This window comes from Hippocampus comes, unplaced genomic scaffold (genome assembly GCF_001891065.2).
Source record: "Hippocampus comes isolate QL1 unplaced genomic scaffold, H_comes_QL1_v1.1 scaffold600, whole genome shotgun sequence".
Classification (NCBI taxonomy): Eukaryota; Metazoa; Chordata; class Actinopteri; order Syngnathiformes; family Syngnathidae; genus Hippocampus; species Hippocampus comes.
The window spans coordinates 78,408-98,944 of record NW_017805785.1 but is presented as its reverse complement, the minus strand read 5'-3'; the positions used below and the strand labels follow the sequence as shown (position 1 = coordinate 98,944).

The 20,537-nt window shown below is 43.3% G+C and overlaps 3 protein-coding genes across 4 annotated transcripts; 2 read left to right on the top strand and 1 right to left on the bottom strand.

Annotated features, from left to right (window-relative positions):
* Positions 1-40: 40 nt before the first annotated feature.
* On the bottom strand, positions 41-5,123 carry ddx56 (DEAD (Asp-Glu-Ala-Asp) box helicase 56). The gene is made up of 14 exons (XM_019885372.1): positions 5,012-5,123; positions 4,295-4,456; positions 4,057-4,211; positions 3,663-3,833; positions 3,001-3,091; positions 2,298-2,539; positions 1,849-1,974; positions 1,648-1,761; positions 1,488-1,582; positions 1,341-1,414; positions 717-806; positions 520-625; positions 337-443; positions 41-252 (listed from the first exon to the last, which is right to left on the bottom strand). Exons 1-14 carry the CDS (start codon positions 5,066-5,068, stop codon positions 184-186), a joined length of 1,659 nt encoding a protein of 552 aa, XP_019740931.1. The 5' UTR covers positions 5,069-5,123; the 3' UTR covers positions 41-183.
* Positions 5,124-5,344: 221 nt separating this feature from the next.
* Positions 5,345-8,211, top strand: zcchc9 (zinc finger, CCHC domain containing 9). The gene is made up of 6 exons (XM_019885400.1): positions 5,345-5,455; positions 5,960-6,350; positions 6,695-6,845; positions 6,936-7,028; positions 7,550-7,618; positions 7,998-8,211. The coding sequence occupies exons 2-6, from the start codon at positions 5,985-5,987 to the stop codon at positions 8,108-8,110; spliced, it is 792 nt and encodes a 263-aa protein (XP_019740959.1). The 5' UTR covers positions 5,345-5,455; positions 5,960-5,984; the 3' UTR covers positions 8,111-8,211.
* A 4,178-nt stretch (positions 8,212-12,389) lies between these two features.
* Positions 12,390-20,449, top strand: LOC109525107 (DNA repair protein XRCC4-like). 2 transcript variants are annotated; one of them, XM_019885392.1, is made up of 8 exons: positions 12,390-12,549; positions 13,252-13,395; positions 13,652-13,842; positions 15,036-15,202; positions 15,802-15,933; positions 16,008-16,138; positions 17,556-17,685; positions 19,605-20,449. In XM_019885392.1, the coding sequence occupies exons 2-8, from the start codon at positions 13,254-13,256 to the stop codon at positions 19,702-19,704; spliced, it is 993 nt and encodes a 330-aa protein (XP_019740951.1). In that variant the 5' UTR covers positions 12,390-12,549; positions 13,252-13,253; the 3' UTR covers positions 19,705-20,449. The 2 variants fall into 2 exon arrangements, with proteins under 2 accessions (XP_019740951.1, XP_019740953.1); XM_019885394.1 differs by lacking the exon at positions 12,390-12,549 and adding an exon at positions 12,588-12,986.
* Positions 20,450-20,537: the final 88 nt, after the last annotated feature.

Genomic DNA, 20,537 nt, shown 5'->3' with positions numbered 1-20,537 from the left:
ATTCAAGTAAATTAATTAATTAATTTTAAAACATTACAAATTGATTTGGGGAATTGCGTAGAAACATTTTATTATGAATGGAAATAAGCAAGAAAAAAAAGGCAATGTATGATATTACTGTCTTTTTTTGAAGAAGACGAAGTTAATATAGGTTCATTTTTGATCACCTTTCATCCAGATTTATTATGAACGGCTTTGCTTTTTGTTCCGGTCCCTTTTTGTGTACTGGAAACTCCTCAGCGGATTCTTCCCCTGAAACAAAAACATGATTGTTTAAAAAAAAGGCTTCCTGAGGTTGTGACGTGTCAGTATGGTGCAAACGCGGGCGTGTCTTACCTTGAAGCTACTTTTGGCGACTCCGTGTGGTTTGGGCTTTTGGTTTGTCCTTTTCAACCTCCTCTTATTGGACAGCGGGTTGAATCTACCCCGCAGATCTTCAGGAACTGCGCGAGGTCACAAAGTCAACTTTTAGTCAGCGAGAAGTCGATGCTAGAATGCTAACGAGCTAACGTGACTGACTGAGGTATTCTGGGATGTTCTTAAGGTGAGGCTTGATGATGGCAGGGTGAAGGTCTTGGTCATGTCTGAGGAGCTGCAGATCTCTGGGATTGTCCTCAAAGTACGTCTGATTGACAAGCACAGGCGACCAAACATGACCTTCGCACATTACCTTAAAAAACAAACAAATCTTTCTCGTTGAGCAAGCTGTGGCTTACCTTCAGCTTCTCCGAATTGAGCAGCTCCTGCTTGATCTCCTTCAGTCGGGCTTCTCTCACCGCCTGCTTGGTGACCGATCGCATTGCGTCCTTTGGATGGAGAAAAAAAATCCCCAATTAACAACATTCCAACAACACGGAACAAACAGACTGCTGTTCAACCAGAAGACAAGGCAACAGACAAAAAGAAAACATTTTCAGAAGTTGTTTCTTCCATGAAATTTGGAACGTTTTTGTTTGGCTTAAGTTGTGAGGTTCCTCATGGTCATATTACAAGTCCTACATAGTCTTCTTCTGGCACTTTTTTTGTGCACCAACACAAGCAAAAGACAAAGCATCCGTCCACAGTATGAATGGGGTTCTTCAGGGATCTATACTCGGGCCCTCATATTTATTTTTTTGTGACTCTTTTGACAAAGGATATCATTAATTGAGCCAAACAGTCTTTGAATTTCTATTTTAGGCCTTTTTTTTGCAGGAAGACGAGCATTAAAAATAAAACATCCCTCAAAGGTGTCAATGACTTATGGGGTTCCTGAGTAATACGAGCAGAACAATCTGTCCCAAGTGTCTATGTGTCGATGTATATTTCAGGCGCTGTTGGAAAAAAAAAAAAAGACTCACCCTGCATCTGTACCTGAAGCCCTCAATGGTTTCCATCTTAAACTGGTAGGGTTTCAGGGACGATTCCGCATTATCTGCAGATAACAAAGAGATTGTTACATTACCGATCAAACAAGGAAATGTGCACAAGTGACCACTCATCTTGACCTCCTGTCAGCATCTCCTCCACTTCAGAGAGCAAAGCGGTTTCCGTATGAGATACAAAGGACAAGGCCGTGCCCGGTTTGTCAGCTCTCGCCGTCCTAAATGAAACCTAAACATCAATTTTGGGTCCTTGAGACTTTTGGTGAGAAGATCGTTTGTTTACCTTCCCACCCGATGGATGTACGACTCCACGGTGGCGGGGAAATCAAAGTTGATGACGTTGACAACATCTTGGAAATCCACACCTCTGGAGACGCTATATTCTTTCTCTTTAGCCCTAACAACACAGCAAAAGCCCCACTTCATGACATTTGGCCCTGATTCCAAAAGATTGACTTCAAGTCCTGTTTGAATGAGGACTCACTTTCCCCCCTTATTTTTTATTTTTCCTGCAGCCTTCGAAGTGGCGGCGGGGTCGGCCACAGTGCGCTCGTCCGTGGCGATGATGCAGTCATAGAATCCCTGATTGAACTGCGTGATGATGTGACTCCTGCAGTAGGAACAACATCGGTCATGGCGACTTGACTTTGGTACCCAAACTTTCAGTATTGTGGAATAGTTTTGTGGTCAATCATATTCAAACTTAGTAAAATCCGTGTAAAAGCTCTACGAGTTTTTTAAAGTGGATCTAATGGCCCTGACAAGGATGTGCCCCAAGGGTCAGTTCTTGGACCCCTTTTGTTTAACATGTAAATGTTAGAATTAGGTCAAATTCCCTAGAAAAGCAGATGACATCCGGTTATATGTACCAAAGTAGAGTACATTTTCCCCAAAAATGTCACTGGAGAAGGGTGTTGAGGTCTGGAGTCTGACCTGGACTGGATGGGTAGCTCCGAGTTGAGCACACATGCGGGAATACCGAACTGCTCCAGGAAGAGCTTGAGGCGGTAGCATCGGTCCACGGCTCCCACAAAAATGAGCGTCTTGCCCTTCACCAGCTGCAGCTTGATCAGCGTGTAGATCAGCAGGAATTTGTCCTCCTCCTCGCATTGAATGCTGAACTGCTGCAACTGGCTGCTGTCTGGCAGCTGGGAACCTTCTAGCTTCAGTGTCACCTGTTGGGGGGGTGGGCACATATGCCGTCACAACCACATATTGTGATCGCCGCCACTCCCTGCTTCATTGTTCATTTCTTCGCTATAACGGACTTCTTGGTGAGTGCTTTTTTATGGGTTTTGAAAGTAGACAGGCAAGTTGGCATTTAGAGTAGCACAACTTCAGTGCAGTGCCAAATTGTGCTACAATAGTGGGGCATCATTGAGCTCGACTGATAGACATACAGGGAAATTACAACAAGAAGAAGAGACAAAGAAGATCCCGTAATAATTTCTTGTAATATTTGTTGTTCCTCCAGAATGGAAAGAATATATGCATGTGTTGAACGCTCTGTTTGAATGCATTGTTGCTCCGGGTGTGTTCAAATAGCAGTTGATTGAATTCAAAGGTTTAAATTACTAAAACTAAAACTACATTTACTTTAGGTACGACATGGTGAAATAGGTGCAAAGGACTTTACGGGATTGTGCAGCAGAAGCTCCTTTAAGGCCTGAACGTCATCACTGAGGGTGGCTGACATGAGGAAGGACTGGTAGATCTTTGGCAGGTGGCTGCAGGAGGGTCGGATACAATATTTCCATTTAGCACACGCAACAATACAGTGAAATGATCACAGATGCATATCGCCAGGGCTCGACAATAATAAAAGGGTGGGGGGGGGGCGAGGCAATTTGCAAAAATCTCAATTTGTAGAAAAATTAAATGACCATAAAACAAAGCAAAAGAAGATTTTTTTTCTTCTGATATCAAATAATCTTTGAAACTGTTTTTGGGAGCATTTTGCTTTCAAGCATTAACATCGACAAAAAAAAAAATAGAAATATATTTTTTTTCATTTACAGATAAATTTCAAAGGCGGGGCCTAGCCTTGTGAGTGACGTGGGCATCAGTGTATAAATGTAGACTTGACTGTTGTGAGCTCAGGGGTCGCGTCTTGCTGTTAACAGTTTAGTCAGTTGGCGTATTGTTAATGCCCGGAGAGGCAGGGTCAAAAAAACACCTCGATCTAAGCAAGCCACTCAAAAAGTTCAAGTTGAAATCAAGTCAAGTCTCTTTGCGTTCGAACAGATTCGTCTGTGAGTCCGGGGGTAACAAACACAAAGCTCTCGTGCCTTCTCTCACCATAGCAGATTCTTCAGGTCGTCCTCGAAACCGAAGGAAAAAACCAGGTCGGCCTCGTCCACCACCAGCATCTGCAGTGAGGTTTGCAGGCTCAGATTGCGCGCGTTGAGGTGGGCCAGCACACGGGACGGCGTGCCCACCACCACGTCTGGCTTCTCCATCAGGATGGGCCTGCGGGCCAAGGAGCACTATTTAGCAACTGCTAGGACACAAAATAAAGATTGAATGCACATCCTACATGGGACTTTGATTTTTCTATTACTTTAAATGTCAAACATCAGAAATGTGCAGCAGACAAAAAGTTCCTGACTATAATAAGATAAGTATGATAATATCAGAGTACTACAGGTTCCTAATTCTCGACATGCGCTTCTTTTGAAGACACTAAAGTGACCTCTGCGCAGACACGTCGGCTTTTCCGGAGATGTCCGCCACGCGGACGTCCCTAGAGCAGTACGCAGTCAGCTGCCTCATCATGGTCTGGACCTGCCGCCCCAGTTCCTTGGTAGGCACCAGTATCAGAGCCCTCACGTCCTGCTCGCTAACACTCTGAAGATGACAACAAGAAACAAGTACCGGTAGTCACAGCTAGCCTGCTCGGTTTTTAGGGGCTGGATGTTTGCATTGGTCACCTGTTTGGAAGCCAGGATGCGTTGGATGACAGGTACGGCATAAGCGGCAGTTTTTCCAGAGCCGGTCCTGGCTCGAGCCAGGAGGTCTTTGCCCTCCAGAGCCAGGGGGATGGCCTTCTCCTGGATCAAGGTGGGCTGGGACCAACCCAGATCTGCCACCGCCTAAACAGATCATCCATTGTGTGAACTGGGCACACTACAAGCCTCTGAGGACCCCTACCACGGGCGCTTTTTGATAGAACGTGACTAAAAAGCCATTTAACATCAGGTTAGGTGTCATGTAGTAGTTTTATTACACTTGTTTCATATTGTATTTTATTTACAGGTTATCGCACGTCATTGAACCTTTTTATGTTGTGTCCGATGTAAACTGTTCCCTATACACTGAAAATGGTCGTGAAAAAATACAATTGTGCCGAATCTGACATACTTAAGACAAAGTCTTCCTATTCAATTATGCATTGCCCCATTAAATAAATAAACTTTTTGGACGGGCTGGAACCGTGAAGGTAAATTTCTTGGGTGTTTTACATATTTGGTCAATAAATCTGATTCTGATTGAGGAGGATAAGTAAACAGTCGCGTTATTTTCGTAACACGTTTACGAATGACGAGGGGACCGCGAGACACATAGAAAAGTACATTTACATTACTCTGCGGTTAACTCTTCCGTTTGAGTGTAATACGCATGTAAAAGACACCGCGAAGTTTTGTTACCTTTAAAAGACGGTCGTCAAGGCCCATTTGGTGGAATTGAAGCCGCTCGGTCGCCATTTCTGCAGCTCCACTACACGCACACGCGCGTCGCACTCATGCTGCGCTCGCGTCGCAGTTTGTTGTCGTCATCTACACTAACGTAATTCGTCTCGAGCGATGAGATTGACGAACACAATTTGAAATGTGGAAAGGGACATTTTGTTGGGACAGTGCGCATACAAAACTGACATATCCACTTATGAATGGTTTAATTAAAATTAATTCTGAGCAATAATTCGCCGATAATCTTTTATTTTATTCGGAGGAAAGTAATCACTGCGCGTAAGGTCCCCCGAACCAGAGGGTGGCGATGGAACGCTATTTTTGCCTGTTTTCTTTCAACAAGGAAAAAAAAAAACTTCCGGGAAAACAGCAACACATGGATGGAACTTGAACTTTTTAAAGGTAATCTTGTATTTTTTTATGCTTGGTCAAAGGATGAATCAAACCTTCAATAGTTGGTGTTTAATTTTAGGTAGTTGGTTGTAGTTGACTGCGGGGATTTGTCACGTTACCGAATACATGACAACGTGTGCGCTAATCGTCGAGCTAATATAGTAACGTACATACGCAGTGGACAGAGGTGGTCAGAAAGTTATTTGAAATCGCTGTGAATGTGGTTATAACTTGATCAAACTGCACATTACATTGACAAACTATTCAATGATTTGAGTAAAAACATCAGGCACACAAACCTATGCGTACATTTGCTAACTCATTACTTGCCAAATTATCTTAAATTGGCTTGTATCTTAAAATTTAGCTTGCAACTCAGTCAGATTTTGGCGTCTCGTAACTCGAAAAAACACGAATTGATGCACTCGAATCTCAAAGCACCACTATACGGGGGTCAGATGAGTTGTGTCAGCACGTCCAGCCCCTTAATGAAGGTTGTTGTGTTTTGCTCAGCCCCTAACAGTTTGACGACCTCACCATGACGAGGTGGGCGCGAGCCAACAACATCCACAAGCACAAGGAGGCCGAGGCCACACCCTGGAGTCAGCTGAGGGCGGGAGGACGAGGAGGAAGAGGAGGAAGAGGGGGACCACCTCAGAGTAGCCACTCTCGAGGAACCCAACTGGGTGGCTCTGCGGTGAAGAAGGCCAACAAGAAGAAGAAGGAATACACAGACCAAGACGTCAATGGCTTCCTTGAATTTCTGCAGCAGAGCGGACAAACTCCAGCGACGACGACTTCCGGGCAGCAGGAGCTGCGACGGGAGGTGGAGGTGGCCTTGAAGAAGGACCAGAGGAGAGAAAACAGGAGAGTCAAGAGGCAGACAGACAAGAAGAACAAAATGGTGAGAGAACTGATAAAGGAACATGTTTGCGTTTTTTGTGACTAAAGGGCCTTCACTTCCCAAGATGAAGCACTTTCTGTATTTTCACGTTAGGTGTAAAGAAAATTCTGGAGAAGTAGATGCAAGTTAATGCTGTGAAAAAAATGAACTTAATTTCAATTATGTCATGATCATTTGCTTCTTCTATAATAAGTAAAGCAGGGGCGAAATGCTAAAATAGTAAAAAATAAAGATTTTGGTGAAAATTTTATTTTATTTTTTTTTTTTTTTAACTGTCAGGTCATATTGCCCAGCTTTGTGCGACTCGGTGTTGTTCAATCAAGTTGTTTGAATTCTCTTTGCAGCTGTGCTTCAACTGCAGGAAGCCCGGCCACGGCCTGGCCGACTGTCCCGAGGCCGAGCACGACCATGAGATGGGTCGCGATATCTGCTACCGATGTGGCTCCACCGAGCACGAGATCCAGCGCTGCCGGGCCAAAGTGGACCCTGCCGTTGGTCAGGACACGCCCTCCCCATCTCCTCCTCTTTCCTCTTAGTCCTCCTTTGGTAAATAACACAAGTTGAACGTGACTTTTATTTTTGCAGGCGACTACCCCTACGCCAAGTGCTTCATTTGTGGTCAGACAGGACATTTGTCACGCTCCTGCCCTGACAATCCCAAAGGCCTCTACGCTCAAGGTACGGTTTTTATCTGCTAACCGGGAGATTATTTTTTATTTTTTTGGTACTGTTTATAATTTTAGTTTATTTTGGATGTTATTTCACTGTCAGCCACCAGATGGAAGCACAGTACTACATTAACAGTGGTCATCAACCTTTTCAACACTGAGAGTTACTTTGTGGGTACTGATTAAAACGCAAAAGGTTACCAGTTTGATACACTCTGGGGAAATGTGATCAAATTACCTTGAACGGTCTAGTATTAATAAAGAGTGAAATTCATCTATGTGAAGACATTGCACATGATAATGATTTCTCACCATAATTACCAAAATGCATTCTGGATTGCATACCTTTGATGCATAACCGAGGTGAATGAAAATGAGTCTGTGACGTGGTTGAAATTTGACATCTGTGCACAGTTGCGTTCATGCGATGACCTACATATGACACTCATTCAGTTTTTGAATTCTATCGCAGCTGGCCCTCATCGGCTGTCTGCGTGGACTCCCATTTTGACTTTTTTACTTGGTTCCCAGGTGGTAGCTGTCGAGTCTGCGGATCGGTGGAACATTTCCAGAAGGACTGTCCAGAACATCAAGCTTCCAGTGAGTCCAAAGCCGCCACCTAGTGGACTTTGGAACCTTACACGCTATTGTTCTCTGGGCTGGGGCAAAAGTTTGCTTTCAGGCAAGAGAGGGGGCGCGGGGTGGAAAGTTGAAAAATGGAAGGAAAAATGGAACATGGGTGCAAGAGAAGAAAAAGGCTTTCATGCCTATAGTCTTTTTTTTTTAACTACACTACACAGTTAGGAAGGAAAAATGGAACATGTGTGCAAGAGAAGAAAAATGCTTTCATGCATATAGTCTTTTTTTTTTTAACTACACTACACAGTTTACACACAGTTCAGCAGCGTTTTAAATGCTGCTAGTGTTGAAATGTTGATTTGCAAAAGTGCTTATCATTTAAAAAAAAATCTTTTTGCAGGTCATACCCTAACTTTGGGCTGGTTGTCCAACAATATGAGCGCCGACCACGAGGACGTCCACGTTCCCGTCATCAAAACCAAACCCAAGCAAAGCAAAGTGGTGGTCTTCTGATCATGTCGCCACGGGAACCCTTTTTCTTCTCATCTACTTTTTTTCCCCCCACTGTCATTTTCTTTTCTTTGATTATGTGAAGTAAATAATCCTTTCAATAAAAAAAAAAGAACATACGTTGTTTTTCTTCCTCCTTTTGTAACGATTGTGTTTATTTGATATCCAGCATGTGAAGTAAATAATCCTTTCAATAAAAAAAAAAAAAAAAGCATACGTTGTTTTTCTTTCTCCTTTTGTAACGATTGTGTTTATTTGATATCCATTGACTTGATCTTTATTAACTTTGTCTTGCTGTTTGTAACATGAGAACTGTGTCACATGGCGGCGCTATCGTGCAGCCTGAAGTGAAAGTACTGAGAATTCAGGTTCAAGGTCATCGGGTGACATTGAAATGACATTAAAGTGTAATTTTAAGGATTAGGATTTAAATTATGTGTTAGGGGTATGGTCTTGGATTATAATTAGCATTTCGGAGTAAAGTTTTCCCGGGTGTGGACCCTGAGGACAGGCTCCGGGAATCTTCACCCATCTGTCTTTTTTGGGTGAGTGTCGGATTCAAAAAGTTGGAATGAAATTGAAGATTATAATTAACAGTTGGGGTTAATGGCTAGGGTAAGGATTAAGAATTAGGGTAAAAGGACACGACAGGGATTCGTGTAAGGGTTAGCTAGGCTTTAAGAGTTAGGGTGTGGTGAACTCTTGATAATGCTACAATTAAGGTTGGGGGTACATGTTGAGGGGTCAGGTGAGGGTTATTTTTAGGTCTTGAGGAGTGTCACTTTAAGGTTGAGGGGCACAAACATGCCACGTGTCCAAACACACACCAAGCAGTCCAAACAATGAAGAGTGAGCTGAACGGTTTCATTTTCCAGAAATTTCCATGTGTGTTTGTTTGTGTGTGTTAGCATTTCGAAACAAAAGTTGTGACATCATTGATGATGATGACGCTCAGACCTCCTGACAAGACTTTCCTAAACATAATTTAGTGCAGACGTTAACATCTCATGAATGCTCACAAGAACAATAAGAACCTTGTGAAGTTAACGCAGGAAACAAAACTTCAGACCACCCCCCCAGCCCGATAAAAACCCCTCCTAGCCTCCTGCTTCCAAATGATTAGTGCGAGTGTGTGTGTGTGTGTGTGTGTGTGTGTGTGTGTGTGTGTGTGTGTGTGTGTGTGTGGTAAGACTAGCACAGAGGCTTCATTCACTGATGCCACCTGGTTGCACTTGGACATAAAAGAGGAAAAAGTACCAGAAGAAAAAAAAAATGAGCGATGATGACGAGCATATTTTCTCAATGCAGCTATTGTGTCATAATCAATATTGGCAACGCTTGTTCAGGGACCCCACGAAGAAATTTGACCCTGATGTCACGCACTCTTGCAGGTAGCAACACTCATAAACAAACTCTTATGTCATTTGACCTTGACAGAGCCGTTGAGAAAACAGTGAAAAGGCTTCCAATGGTGACTTTAGCCTTCTTTTCTAGCATGCTCTGAAGTCTCCGCAGAAAGTAAAATATTACGTGAGGTAAATTGGTTCTAAGGGAGACAGAACCCCGGCCGTTATTTATAAAGTAGAATGTATAAGTGCATTTCAAAACTATACACGAAGAACATTTTTGATGTCAAGGTTGTAACGTATTCAGCTCAAACTAAACTCAACGTGACGTTTAAACTAAAAAAAAAAATAAAAAAGACTCCTTCTCTGCTACCAGGCAGTCTTGCGATTTGACTTTCAGGATGATGAATATTTGGTTAAAATAATGTTAGTCGCTGGGGAAGAAAAAAGGATCAAATTGGGGAAAGGTATGCATTTTCTCAAAGGATCCCAAATGGAAAAAAATTACACATAGACAGAGAGTTCAAGAACCACAGCAACCACTTGATGAAATAAATTGGAGTAAATTCGGTTCAATTTTTTTCAGGATAAAATGGCCTATTTTGGATTTCCTGAAAGCTAGTGATTTTGGACATGTGAGCATTCCGCCAACGAAATATGACAAAAACTGTACACTGTGAAAGTTTGTTACCGAATAGCGATGGTCTTGGAGTCTTTTTTTTATTTTTTTGGTGTTTGTTTCCGATTCAATTCTTGGCACAGATTAGGAAGAAAGATGCAGTTTCATGCAGACGACATTGTCACGACAACACAACATGCCAGTCTCTCACTGGATTTTGAGAATTCTGATAAAAAACACACTGCACAGACACTTCATTAGGTACACACAACTGTTTCTAAGACTTGTATTTTGACCAGCCAGGGGGTCCGAATGAGGAACTTGCCGAGACAAGTCATCAGGCTGGGTTCCATAACAAACATCACTTAATCCTCACTCATCACTAAGACCCCCACCCAGCTGCAACCCCCGAGCGGTTCATGGGCAAAACTAGGCCACCGCTGCTAGTAAACGCCACCATCCACCTTTATGGACTCGAATTTACAAGGAACTTTTCAGCTTTTTCTGCAGCGCTCTGCCAACATGTTGAACAACTTGGGGAGATGAAAGTGGAAAAGCTCATCTACTGACAGAGAGCAGAAACTGAAAGCGGTTCTGTTGGACCCGACAAGGCCTAGGGAGGAACTCCCGAGGTTCTGGTGACATTTCCCAGCTTGGCTTATATATATATATTTATATAACCATCCTATATTCAAAACTCATTTTAAAACCCACCTATTTAAAATTGCATATACAGTTTAAACTCATCGCTTTTATTATTTATAATTTTATCTGTGGTTTTATTGCTCTTTTGATTGTAAAGCGTCATTGGGTATTTTGAAAGGCGCTTATAAATAAAATGTATGATTATTATTATTATAAAAGTTAGAAGCCCAAAGAGAAACACTTTCATATTTGTCTTGCACCACAATAACAATAGATTTCATTTTTTCAATTTGATACTTTTGGGGTGGTTAATAATGGACATGTTGGACTTTTTACTTGGCTCTATTGCCTTTTCTGCGTGACGTACACGCAATCACGACCACTCACGGCCAACAACGAGGCACCCTAAAGTTGCCATGCCAGCCTGATGCTCATCTACATCTTTGATAATGGCCACAATTTGACCGTGTATCCTACTATTTCTTTTCCCTTTATATTTTGTAGGGGAAACAAGTTTTGTGATGGTAGCATTTAGACCTTGGAAGGCACTATTTTTGTTTCCATTATTTGCTACGGGGAGAATGGTTTTGTAATAGATCAGAGGTTTGTGAACACATTTTTGACTTTTAGTCCCCCGAGTGTCGTCTCTGTGTGGGGAGGGCTTTTCCTTGCAGTCCCTGTCCATCTTTCCCCATTTTTGTGGAAATAATCACAATTTGCTGTCAGATTCTTGGAACCCACCGTGAAAATGTGCTGCAATCCGGCCGTGCTGTTGACAAGGGGCCTCCTGTGAGTGGCAATCACACATGTATTGCAAATGTGTGTGTTAACTTCATAGAGAGCAATAAAACGCAAGCAAGGATTCCTGGAAGGGACGCGTGTTTGCTCGAGTCTCGTCCCGAGCTGGTCCTGAGCTCATCCTAATCCCTTCATTTCCCTTCACAACGACATGTGGTAGGCAGCTTGTTGCCTTGGCCTCTCGGAGCAGGAAGTGAAACAAAACAACACATAGGAGGAATTCCCATCACTTTTCGACTCATCATGTTCAACTTGTACCTCTAAATCACTGCAGTATTTTACACAATAAGGAGACATACAAGTAGCTGCTGCTGCTTTGTTTATGATCATGACTTTTGTTTTAGATGATTAATTAACAGAGCACTCAAATACATTTAGACTTGTATTGCTGGTAAAAGACAATAGTCCTGTGATCATAACAGACTGAATACTATTTTATTCATTGTTATATTCTTATCTCACATTATGTTATTGTTTTTTTTAACTTTATTAACAGATTGTACATAACAGAAGCATGGCGTATGAGAGAAACACAAAATAGATATCACATTAAGCAAAAGCATATTTTAAAATGTATAAATAAATAAAGACATAAATTGGGTCCAAAATCAAAAGTAAGAAACATTGAAAATATTAAAATAGGAACACAATTTCTCGGTTGTAACAGCTTCCTTCAACCTACAGCCAGATATAGAACAAAAATATACATCCAACTCTTCCAACAACACTCAAGCTGGGTTTTATCTTTGAAAATTTAAATTTCTGTATGTAAAACTTTATAAGAAACATTATAAGATTAATTATATTCCTTTTCAAGTGATGTGACATTACGTTACTGTTGTTGCTCATTTAAAGTATTAATGACGCAATGCGTTGTTTGTCGCTTGGCGATGACGTAATTTCGACTGTCACAGCTGCGGAGTTATCGACCAGAAAAGACAAACGCGACACCTTTTTTTTTCCATATAGACCAGAAACGTCACTTTTTTTTGCCAGTAGGCAAAGCGGAAACACAGACGAGTACGCTATAACAGGTACAAACTATTTAATGATGTGTGTCGGTGTGTTTTATTCGCTCATTTCGCCGCACGCGGCCGTCGAAGCTGGCGGTGTTTACGTCTGCAAGCTAACAGCTTTAGCATTCAGCCAACAGCCGATAAAAGTCCTTTTAAACAGCCCACAAACCCGCTTCTCGTCAATTAGCAACAAGCTACCCGCTGTCAGCGGTTAGGTAGCGAAGACTCGTGCTAACAGCATAGCCAGGTAAAAGCTAAAGCTCTCCCACGAGTCCAACAGCTGGCGCGCTGGTGTTCTTATAAATACAATACATGTCACAAATTTACGCAGTATAATGTCTCAGCGCGTGTTATGATAACGAGATGAACGTTTAGTGTTTCGCTTGACCGCTGCTTCTGTCATTTTTCCCTCCCTTTTTTTAACTTGCCAGCTGCCGGATGTGACGTTCCTTGAGGTACACGGGAAACGACACATTTACCTTACCTTTAAAAGTTTTATGATTATGTTATTAATAATCACTGAAGACTGATCGTCTTAATTATTTCCCACAATTATTAGGAGACAGATACATATCAATATGCGACAGTTTGTCGAATTGATGATGCGCAGTGTCTGATTGGCTGTCCTGACACCATAATAATGACACAAAAAACAACAAAAAAAACAAAACAAAAAACAAGTGTTTTGTCTGGAACATGACAAACATATTCTGCCTGCAGTGATGCACTCGACCATTAGGGAAATCCTCATCTCATCCGAACCAGACTCCTCCTACTTCCTGCGTGTGGATGGGAGTGGGCAGGGTTTGGTGTCTGGGTTCCACCTGCTGCTCAGCGATGGACAACATGCTTGGAGAGGTGAAGGTAAAAATCATCAGTTCTCAAAACGTTCACGTTCAAAAAGGTTCAGTCTAGAACCTTATGAATTGTGAACTGTTCTACTCAAAAGCTCCACTGATCTCAAATCCAAAGCGATGCAAAGCTGCCATCTCCAGGGATCTGTTAGTCATTACAACGCTTTCAAAAGCTGAATTTCAAGAGACAAACTGAGCCAGGCCTGCCTGTTGATAGACTGCAACGAACCGGTTGACGATTTTGACGACGACGACGTTTGTTGCAGCAAGTGAGGCGTGTGTGTGCCAGGAGGCGGATGAGCTGGAGATGTCCAAGGACGAGTATGTCCACGACCTCCAGGAGGCGCTGACGGGGATGGGAAACGCCGAATTGTACCGCTTCGCCCTGGTGCCGGCGTCACCCGATGGCGGCGCAGCTCTCACGCTGACCTACGACAAAGTGCAGAAGGACATCTCGGTGAGCCTGGACTCCTGTGTGCGTCTGTTAATAAAGTTAATGAAAACGCTGCATTGGACACATACAGATATATATTTAAAAAAAAAAAAAAAAAAAAAAGCAAAATACAAACTAATAATGAAGACATCATCAATCAAAAGTCAGCGTCTGTTTTATGACTGGATGCCATTGGATGGCGTTGCTCATTAGGCACTGGCTGCGCACGTGCGTACGAATGGAAACAAGCGAGTTACTCCGTCGCCAGGCGACGTAAAACACAGCTGGGACGGTCTTGCGCTTCAGCGAGCATCTGAAGACGGACTACAAGTGGATCAAGACGTTACCGATGATTCAGAGGTAGAAGGTCTGTCCTTCCATGCGACTTGCAACATAATGGAAAGTGCGGAGCGTCTTCTTGCTCCACAACAACAACAACAAACCCGTCGAGTCAGTCAGCGGCCGTGACCAAAGGTCTTCAGCAGCTTATGCAGCATTATGTAGGGATTTTTAGTGAAGCACATTATGTATTTGATGATATAAATATCCCTCTTCAGTGGTACCATGAGATATGAGTTATCGAACTTGAATTTTTTTGATTTACGTCATTCAGCTGATTTTTCAAAATTTTGGTTTTGACTTGCAAGCATAGTTTTTGATGAGCTCTGGCAGTGAATCAATTCACTTTGCAGCAAGCAACAATTCTTCCAAAAGAACTTTCAAGGTGTTGTTTATTTATTTATTTTAATTTTGATACTCCCAGTAGAAAAGACACAAAGATAGCTCTTCTCTAATTAAGGAACTTTAGCTCAGTGTTAAACAATGCAAACGCTATAGCTGACCTGGCAAAATAACATCTGTGGCGCAATACTTTATGCAATCAACTATTTGACTTCGAATGGTCAGGCAACGTGTCAAGTCAGATGATGTAACAATATTCACATGCATTGATTCTTTATCCTCTGCAAAGAACAACCATGATCACTACGAATGTTTTGATCGGCAGCCCGTTATCTATGCATGTCACGATCAAATATATTTTTTCCCAGATGATGAATTTTCCCAGAAACTATTGTGATCAATACAATACATTACAATATAATTCATCTTTATTTATATCGTACTTTCACAACAGCCGCAGCTGTAACAAAGCGCTTTACAGAACAGTTAACATAAAATAACAAGATACTAAATGTCTTCCCGTTGTCATGCTCCAGTTCAGGCTGGGCTCGGTGTCGCTGAAGCCTGTCCCGGAGCCGTCGGAGGCCGTCAGGGCTTTGCTGACTCACAGTCTGGAGAGAGGAACTTCTCTGGAGCAGCACAACCAGGAACTCCAGGAGCACAACCAACGGCTCCGACAAGAACATCAACGCATTACCGCAGAGTAAATACGTCTCTTTGGTCAAACATATTTGACTGTCTCGAATCACCACGATTGTAATGAGCGCGAGAGCTGTTAATAAGCTCTGCAATACACCCGTCCGTACTTGGGTTACTCACGGAGGACATCACGAGCACAAGCGTTTGCCAACTAGGCTAACAAGGCTAGCCACAAACGTAGATATAAGGATCATTGTTTTTCCCACGCTGGTTTCACAAATTTGCCACTATCGGAAGCTAATCTGGCTGGACTTTTTTTTTTTTTGCCACACTTAGATGATGATCTGTCACCAGGGCAATCAAGTGGTGTTAGTTTCAGTTCCTTTTGAAGTTGCAAATGTTGGCCAACAAAGTGACCACGCTAGCGTAACCAGGATGTCCACCTTAGCCGCTCAGTGACCTCCTCGCGTCAGCATCACGAGCAGCTTAGTGTTTCGTAGCTTAACATGCAACAGTGGACTCCATCTATTGTTGGGGTGGGGGGGGGGTTTATATATTTTCAAGTTGAAACAATTAACCGCTTAATCAACAACTCAAATAAATCATTAATAAATCATTTTTTTGATTGTTTACTTTATTTATTACTGATGTTTTGTTTTTCAGGCTAAAGCGCTATGCTAACGGGAAGGAGGACCTGGAGTCGGAGCTTTACTCTCGCTTCGTTCTGGTCCTCAACGAGAAGAAAGCCAAGATCCGGAGCCTCCAGGAAACGCTGAAGGAGCTCCAGGAAGTCGGGTATGCCGATGTTTTCAAGTGCTCCGCACATCGTCACGAACAATCAGTGACTTTCGCTTTTGGGGCATGAGCAGCGAGACGCGCGAGAAGAATGACCCAGTCGAAGGAAACGAAGCGACCGAGGAGGAGGAGGAAGACGAGTACGGTGGCAGCACTGATGACGAGGGTGCCACGCCCACCCCGGATGCCGTTGCACCTTCTCACGGTACAGTAGCTCAGTATTCATCTGAAGCTTTTCTCTGTTCATTTCTACACTTAACTTCAAAGTGACAATAATCACGTTAGCCTGCTGTGGTTCTCAGTGGCACTATTAAAACTGACCATAATGGAGTTCGCCCACTTGAGTTGTCAGTGGAACAATTGTGAAGGGCTTGGTAAATGCTGGGCTGAACAATTCACCAAAATTCAAATCGACATTGCAATGTAGCAGAATGCAATTTTTGAAGAAAAAAAAAAAGTTTGCTCCATTGCGGTCACTCGGCCAGGCTTTATTTGTTTATTTATTTATTTTTGCTTGTACATCGTTGTCCACATAGCAAAATTGCTAAAGTCATTTTTCTGTATTTTTGGAAGACAAGAAAAAAAAACCTTTTAGAACACACATTATTTTTTTTAAATTAATACTGTAACAAAAACTTCAACGAGATGGGTGAACAAGTAAGAGAAAGGAAAAAGACCTGATTAAAAAAAAATACTGTGTGTTCTAAAAATCTTGTTTTGTCTTGTTTTTCCAAAAATAGCGAGAAATGACGTGTGTGTGTGTGTGTGTGTGTGTGTGTGTGTGTGTGTGTGTGTGTTTTGGTGAAAAACAGGCGACATGACATACCTGCGCAATGATGTAAGTCGTCATGGCCGCCGGGCCTTGGCTGTTTACGCTGACGTCACGCCCCATGCAGTTGCCGACATTTTCCCCCTGTTTGCCTTGTGCGCAAACTTACACAACTCCGGCATACCTGTCATGAGCATGTTGAGCCCCTCCACACATTTTCCACTTTCTCACACAGCACCCGATCTCCCCCCCTCCTCTCCCGCCCCGTCACTTGTCAGCCATGTTGGGCAAGACGTTGTGTTGGTGGTGGAGTTGCCACGGCGACCAGCGCAAGGCCGCTAGAACAGATAGGACATTTGTTCTTTTTTTTTTTTTTCTTTTTCTTTTTTGTGCACCAAAGAAAGACGTCAGACTAAACATGCCAGGCGAGCTACTGGTGAAGATACGCCGAAGATAGGTCGTCACAAGCAGCCATGGCTGCTCAACGTTTTTTCCACCTGCAAGTTTAAATAAACACATGTATGGCTGGAGACCACCATATCATCGTACTTGAGGTCCAGGACGTTTTTTTTCTGTGATTTGGCTGTTTCTGTACGTTGGTAAAAGTGTGCCGCATGAAGCTACGAACAGGAAAACTCCTAGTGGTTTTTTCAACAAGAAATGAGGTGAAATGATAATCAGAGATGCATTTGTCAATGAATGGATAAAAGATGCGGTCTCCAACAGCAAAGGGTTTGAAAAATCAAAAACTAAGCACATACTGTGATCCCCAAATGACGCCCCCCCCTCCCTTCCCCTTTTAGTGACATGATTGACAGTTTAAAAATGTGATGATGATGTCTGCTCTTTTTAGAGGCACGGCCGTGCTCTCCCAGCCCATTGGACGACAGCCTGAGTGACCTCACGGATGTGGCGCCCAGTCGAAAACGGCGTTTGCGTCACCTGGGAGCCTCGGATGCGGCCTTAAAGCGAGCGCACACAAGGTAGAGGCTGTAAAGTCCAACCAAAGGATTTTTTGGGGGGTGGAGGGGGGGGGGCTCTCATAATAAGCAGCTTTTGGCGCCAGGTCAACTTGTGCCATTGCAGGAGAAGCCTAAGTGTCCTCATCAAACACTTTATGAGGAACGTTTAAGTGTAAGGCGATGTGCTCACTGATCCCTCTGCAACGTTCAACTCAAACGAGGCATTTTACAAGCTTGAAACTTCTCAAACCTGGCTGAAAGCTTTTCTTTGAAAAACATCTGAACCGCCGCCATCCAACAGCAGCCCCTAGCAAATAAATTGTCAATCAATTAATCAGCGGTATCATTTTAATCATATGCACAGGAAACACAAAATACCTCAACCAACCCAGATGCTGTCCAGTCCATCTGGTCTGGTTCTGGCTTGTGTCTCTGACCTGTCTGTTGTCCGCTTCAGATGTTGTGTAAGACGCTGTCGCGGACCTCCTGATGTTCTCATGGAGGAAGCGGCCGTTAAAGCGCCTTCAAAGATGGCTTCCGGCTGCGGCAGATAATCACTACAAGACGCGAGAGCTCGCCTTCACCGTGCAAAATTTCTGATTTTATTACTGGTACGCTGGTGCCATTCTTATATCAAATCAAGTTTCCTCATTGAAATGAATTGAAATGCCATTAGTCCGTTCCAGCCACACGTTGTGTTAGGAATTCTTCGCTACCTGCCGTTTTCAGTGTGTATGGACAGGCGTTTTTGAGTATTTTGACTAGAAATAGAACAATATGTTTCTTTTCTGGTCAGTTAAGTTTGACGTGGAAGAACAAGCCCATCATAACACTTTTGTTTCGTATTATTATTATTATTATTATTATTTTAATTATTATCATTTTATTTTATTTTTTTAAGTTTTGGAAAGTCTTCCCAAGACTTATTGTTGCAGTGGAAGATGGAGTAAATTGAATACAGTCACACTGCTTTGTGTTGACTTGGATGTGCGTGTGTGTGCTCAATACAGAGAGGGAAAAATGCATTTGGCTTGCAGAACCCTCGGAACCTTCCAGATGGTTTCGGTGGGGGGCGGGAGGGTGACTGGCTTGAGTTTTTAAGTGCGTAATTGCGCAACGCGGTGGGGGGGCTCCCCAGTGTCCCTGACTGAGCTTAACCTCATCCCTCGGCTGCCCCCCGGTGAACACATCTCCTGTTTCCTGCTAACTGTTCGCAGCAGCGAGCTGATGTTCTGCTTGTTCGACCACACCGCGAGTTGCCACGGCGGTCGATTGCCGATTTTGCTAATCAGCGATGATGTCATCAACTAGTGAGGGACCATGGGAGTTATTGTCATAAGTTTGCAGGCGTCCACTGCGTACTACTTTCTGAGTGTGATACCCTCACATTTGGGAAAGGTGAGCCTCGGTCTCCAATGTACTTTTCAGCCTGATGTCATCAACTAGTGAGGGACCATGGGAGTTATTATCATAAGTTTGCAGGCGTCCACTGTGTCCTACTTTGAGTGTGATACCTTCACATTTGGGAAAGGCGACCCTCGGTCTCTAATGTACTTTTCAGCCGTTTATCAAGCGCCACACGAAGACACTTCTAACCCACTCCTGCTGTCGGCCACAGCTCACTGCCAGACGCTCCCGTGCGCTCTCATCAGTGTCGTGCGGGATGCCACCGGGCCCCCGCCTCTTAGAGGCACATGCATCCTAACTATAGTGTGTTCGCTGAACAAGCGCGCGCAGCGCAGAGCAACCTCTTCATCCATCCATCTGCTCCTGGTTCATTAGTCGCTGGCGCACACTCGCCAGGTCTCCAGTTGTCCATGTGTTTGCATTTTTGCCACTTGTGAACCACATGATCCACTTCCTGTCTCAACAGGAAACAGCTGTTGTAAACTGGACTCATTAGCCCACTGACCTGCTCTCTTTGCGTGTGTGCGTGGCAGGAGTGATTCCCCGGCAGTAACCAGTCAGCAAAAGCCGCCGCCACAGCGGCGGCGGGATGTGTCGGCATCGGAAGCTGATGACCTTTTTGAGGACTTCTGACTCCTACAAGATGAAGAAAAAGACGCTCCAAATTTTGGTGACGTCCATACAGGGCATTGTCCTGCTGTTTGACTTGGGCGGGGGGGGTCCACAGAAGATGGGCCCTGGGACTATGTGGACCACTGGAAAGGCATTTCCGACATGCTTGTCCTAACTTCTTCCACCATCCAGGATGATTGCCGCAACATCCACGCTTCAAAACTTGAAGCAACATAATGCCACACGGCTCACGCAGAGCCAAAAAGAGGCGGAGTTTTGTCTTTTTCTCAGACTCTTTGCAACACTTTCAACTGGTTCATCATGCGTAAAAGTAACAAACGATGTCTGAAATGTGCAGTTGACAAAATTGCCTTTGCATCATTGTTATACTTTTTTTATCAACCCATTTTTGGGTGGAGATTTTCTGCCAAATTGTGAAGAACAAACCCATTTAGCAAAAAAAAAAAACACATTAGACGCACTGTATTTTAATCCCTTATATTAATAGTTGAAAGTGTATCAACAATGATCCCAAAATGTTTGAACATCATAAAAATTCATCCATTGACATTAAGAAGAAATTATCACTTCAACATACTTCCTTGACACCAATTACTACTTTTCTGTTATCCAGGACTTTGGCACCATCTTGTGGCATCTTGGGGCAAAAGAGAAGAGTGCAAAAAAAATGGATGGTAGTTAAAAAAAAAAAAAGTGTATTGTATTTCAGTGAACACACATAAACATGATCCTGGATCCCTCTTGAGTGGCGACACAGTAGTGTTTTTTTCTTTTTTTTTTTTTTTTTTGTGGGGGGGGGGGGGGGTGAACTGGGGTGTCTCCATGGTAAAAAA

Excerpts from the sequence above, each read along its gene's own strand:
- ddx56 (XM_019885372.1), bottom strand. The coding sequence starts at position 5,068 with ATGGCGACCGAGCGGCTTCAATTCCACCAAATGGGCCTTGACGACCGT. Across the intron at positions 2,540-3,000 it reads AGCTTCTGCTGCACAATCCC|GTGACACTGAAGCTAGAAGG; the intron begins GTAAAGTCCTTT and ends CCCCCCCAACAG. Across the intron at positions 444-519 it reads GAACATCCCAGAATACCTCA|TTCCTGAAGATCTGCGGGGT; the intron begins GTCAGTCACGTT and ends GACCTCGCGCAG.
- zcchc9 (XM_019885400.1), top strand. The coding sequence starts at position 5,985 with ATGACGAGGTGGGCGCGAGCCAACAACATCCACAAGCACAAGGAGGCC. Across the intron at positions 6,351-6,694 it reads CAGACAAGAAGAACAAAATG|CTGTGCTTCAACTGCAGGAA; the intron begins GTGAGAGAACTG and ends TTCTCTTTGCAG. Across the intron at positions 6,846-6,935 it reads CAAAGTGGACCCTGCCGTTG|GCGACTACCCCTACGCCAAG; the intron begins GTCAGGACACGC and ends TTATTTTTGCAG.
- LOC109525107 (XM_019885392.1), top strand. The coding sequence starts at position 13,254 with ATGCACTCGACCATTAGGGAAATCCTCATCTCATCCGAACCAGACTCC. Across the intron at positions 13,396-13,651 it reads ACATGCTTGGAGAGGTGAAG|CAAGTGAGGCGTGTGTGTGC; the intron begins GTAAAAATCATC and ends CGTTTGTTGCAG. Across the intron at positions 13,843-15,035 it reads AAGTGCAGAAGGACATCTCG|TTCAGGCTGGGCTCGGTGTC; the intron begins GTGAGCCTGGAC and ends GTCATGCTCCAG.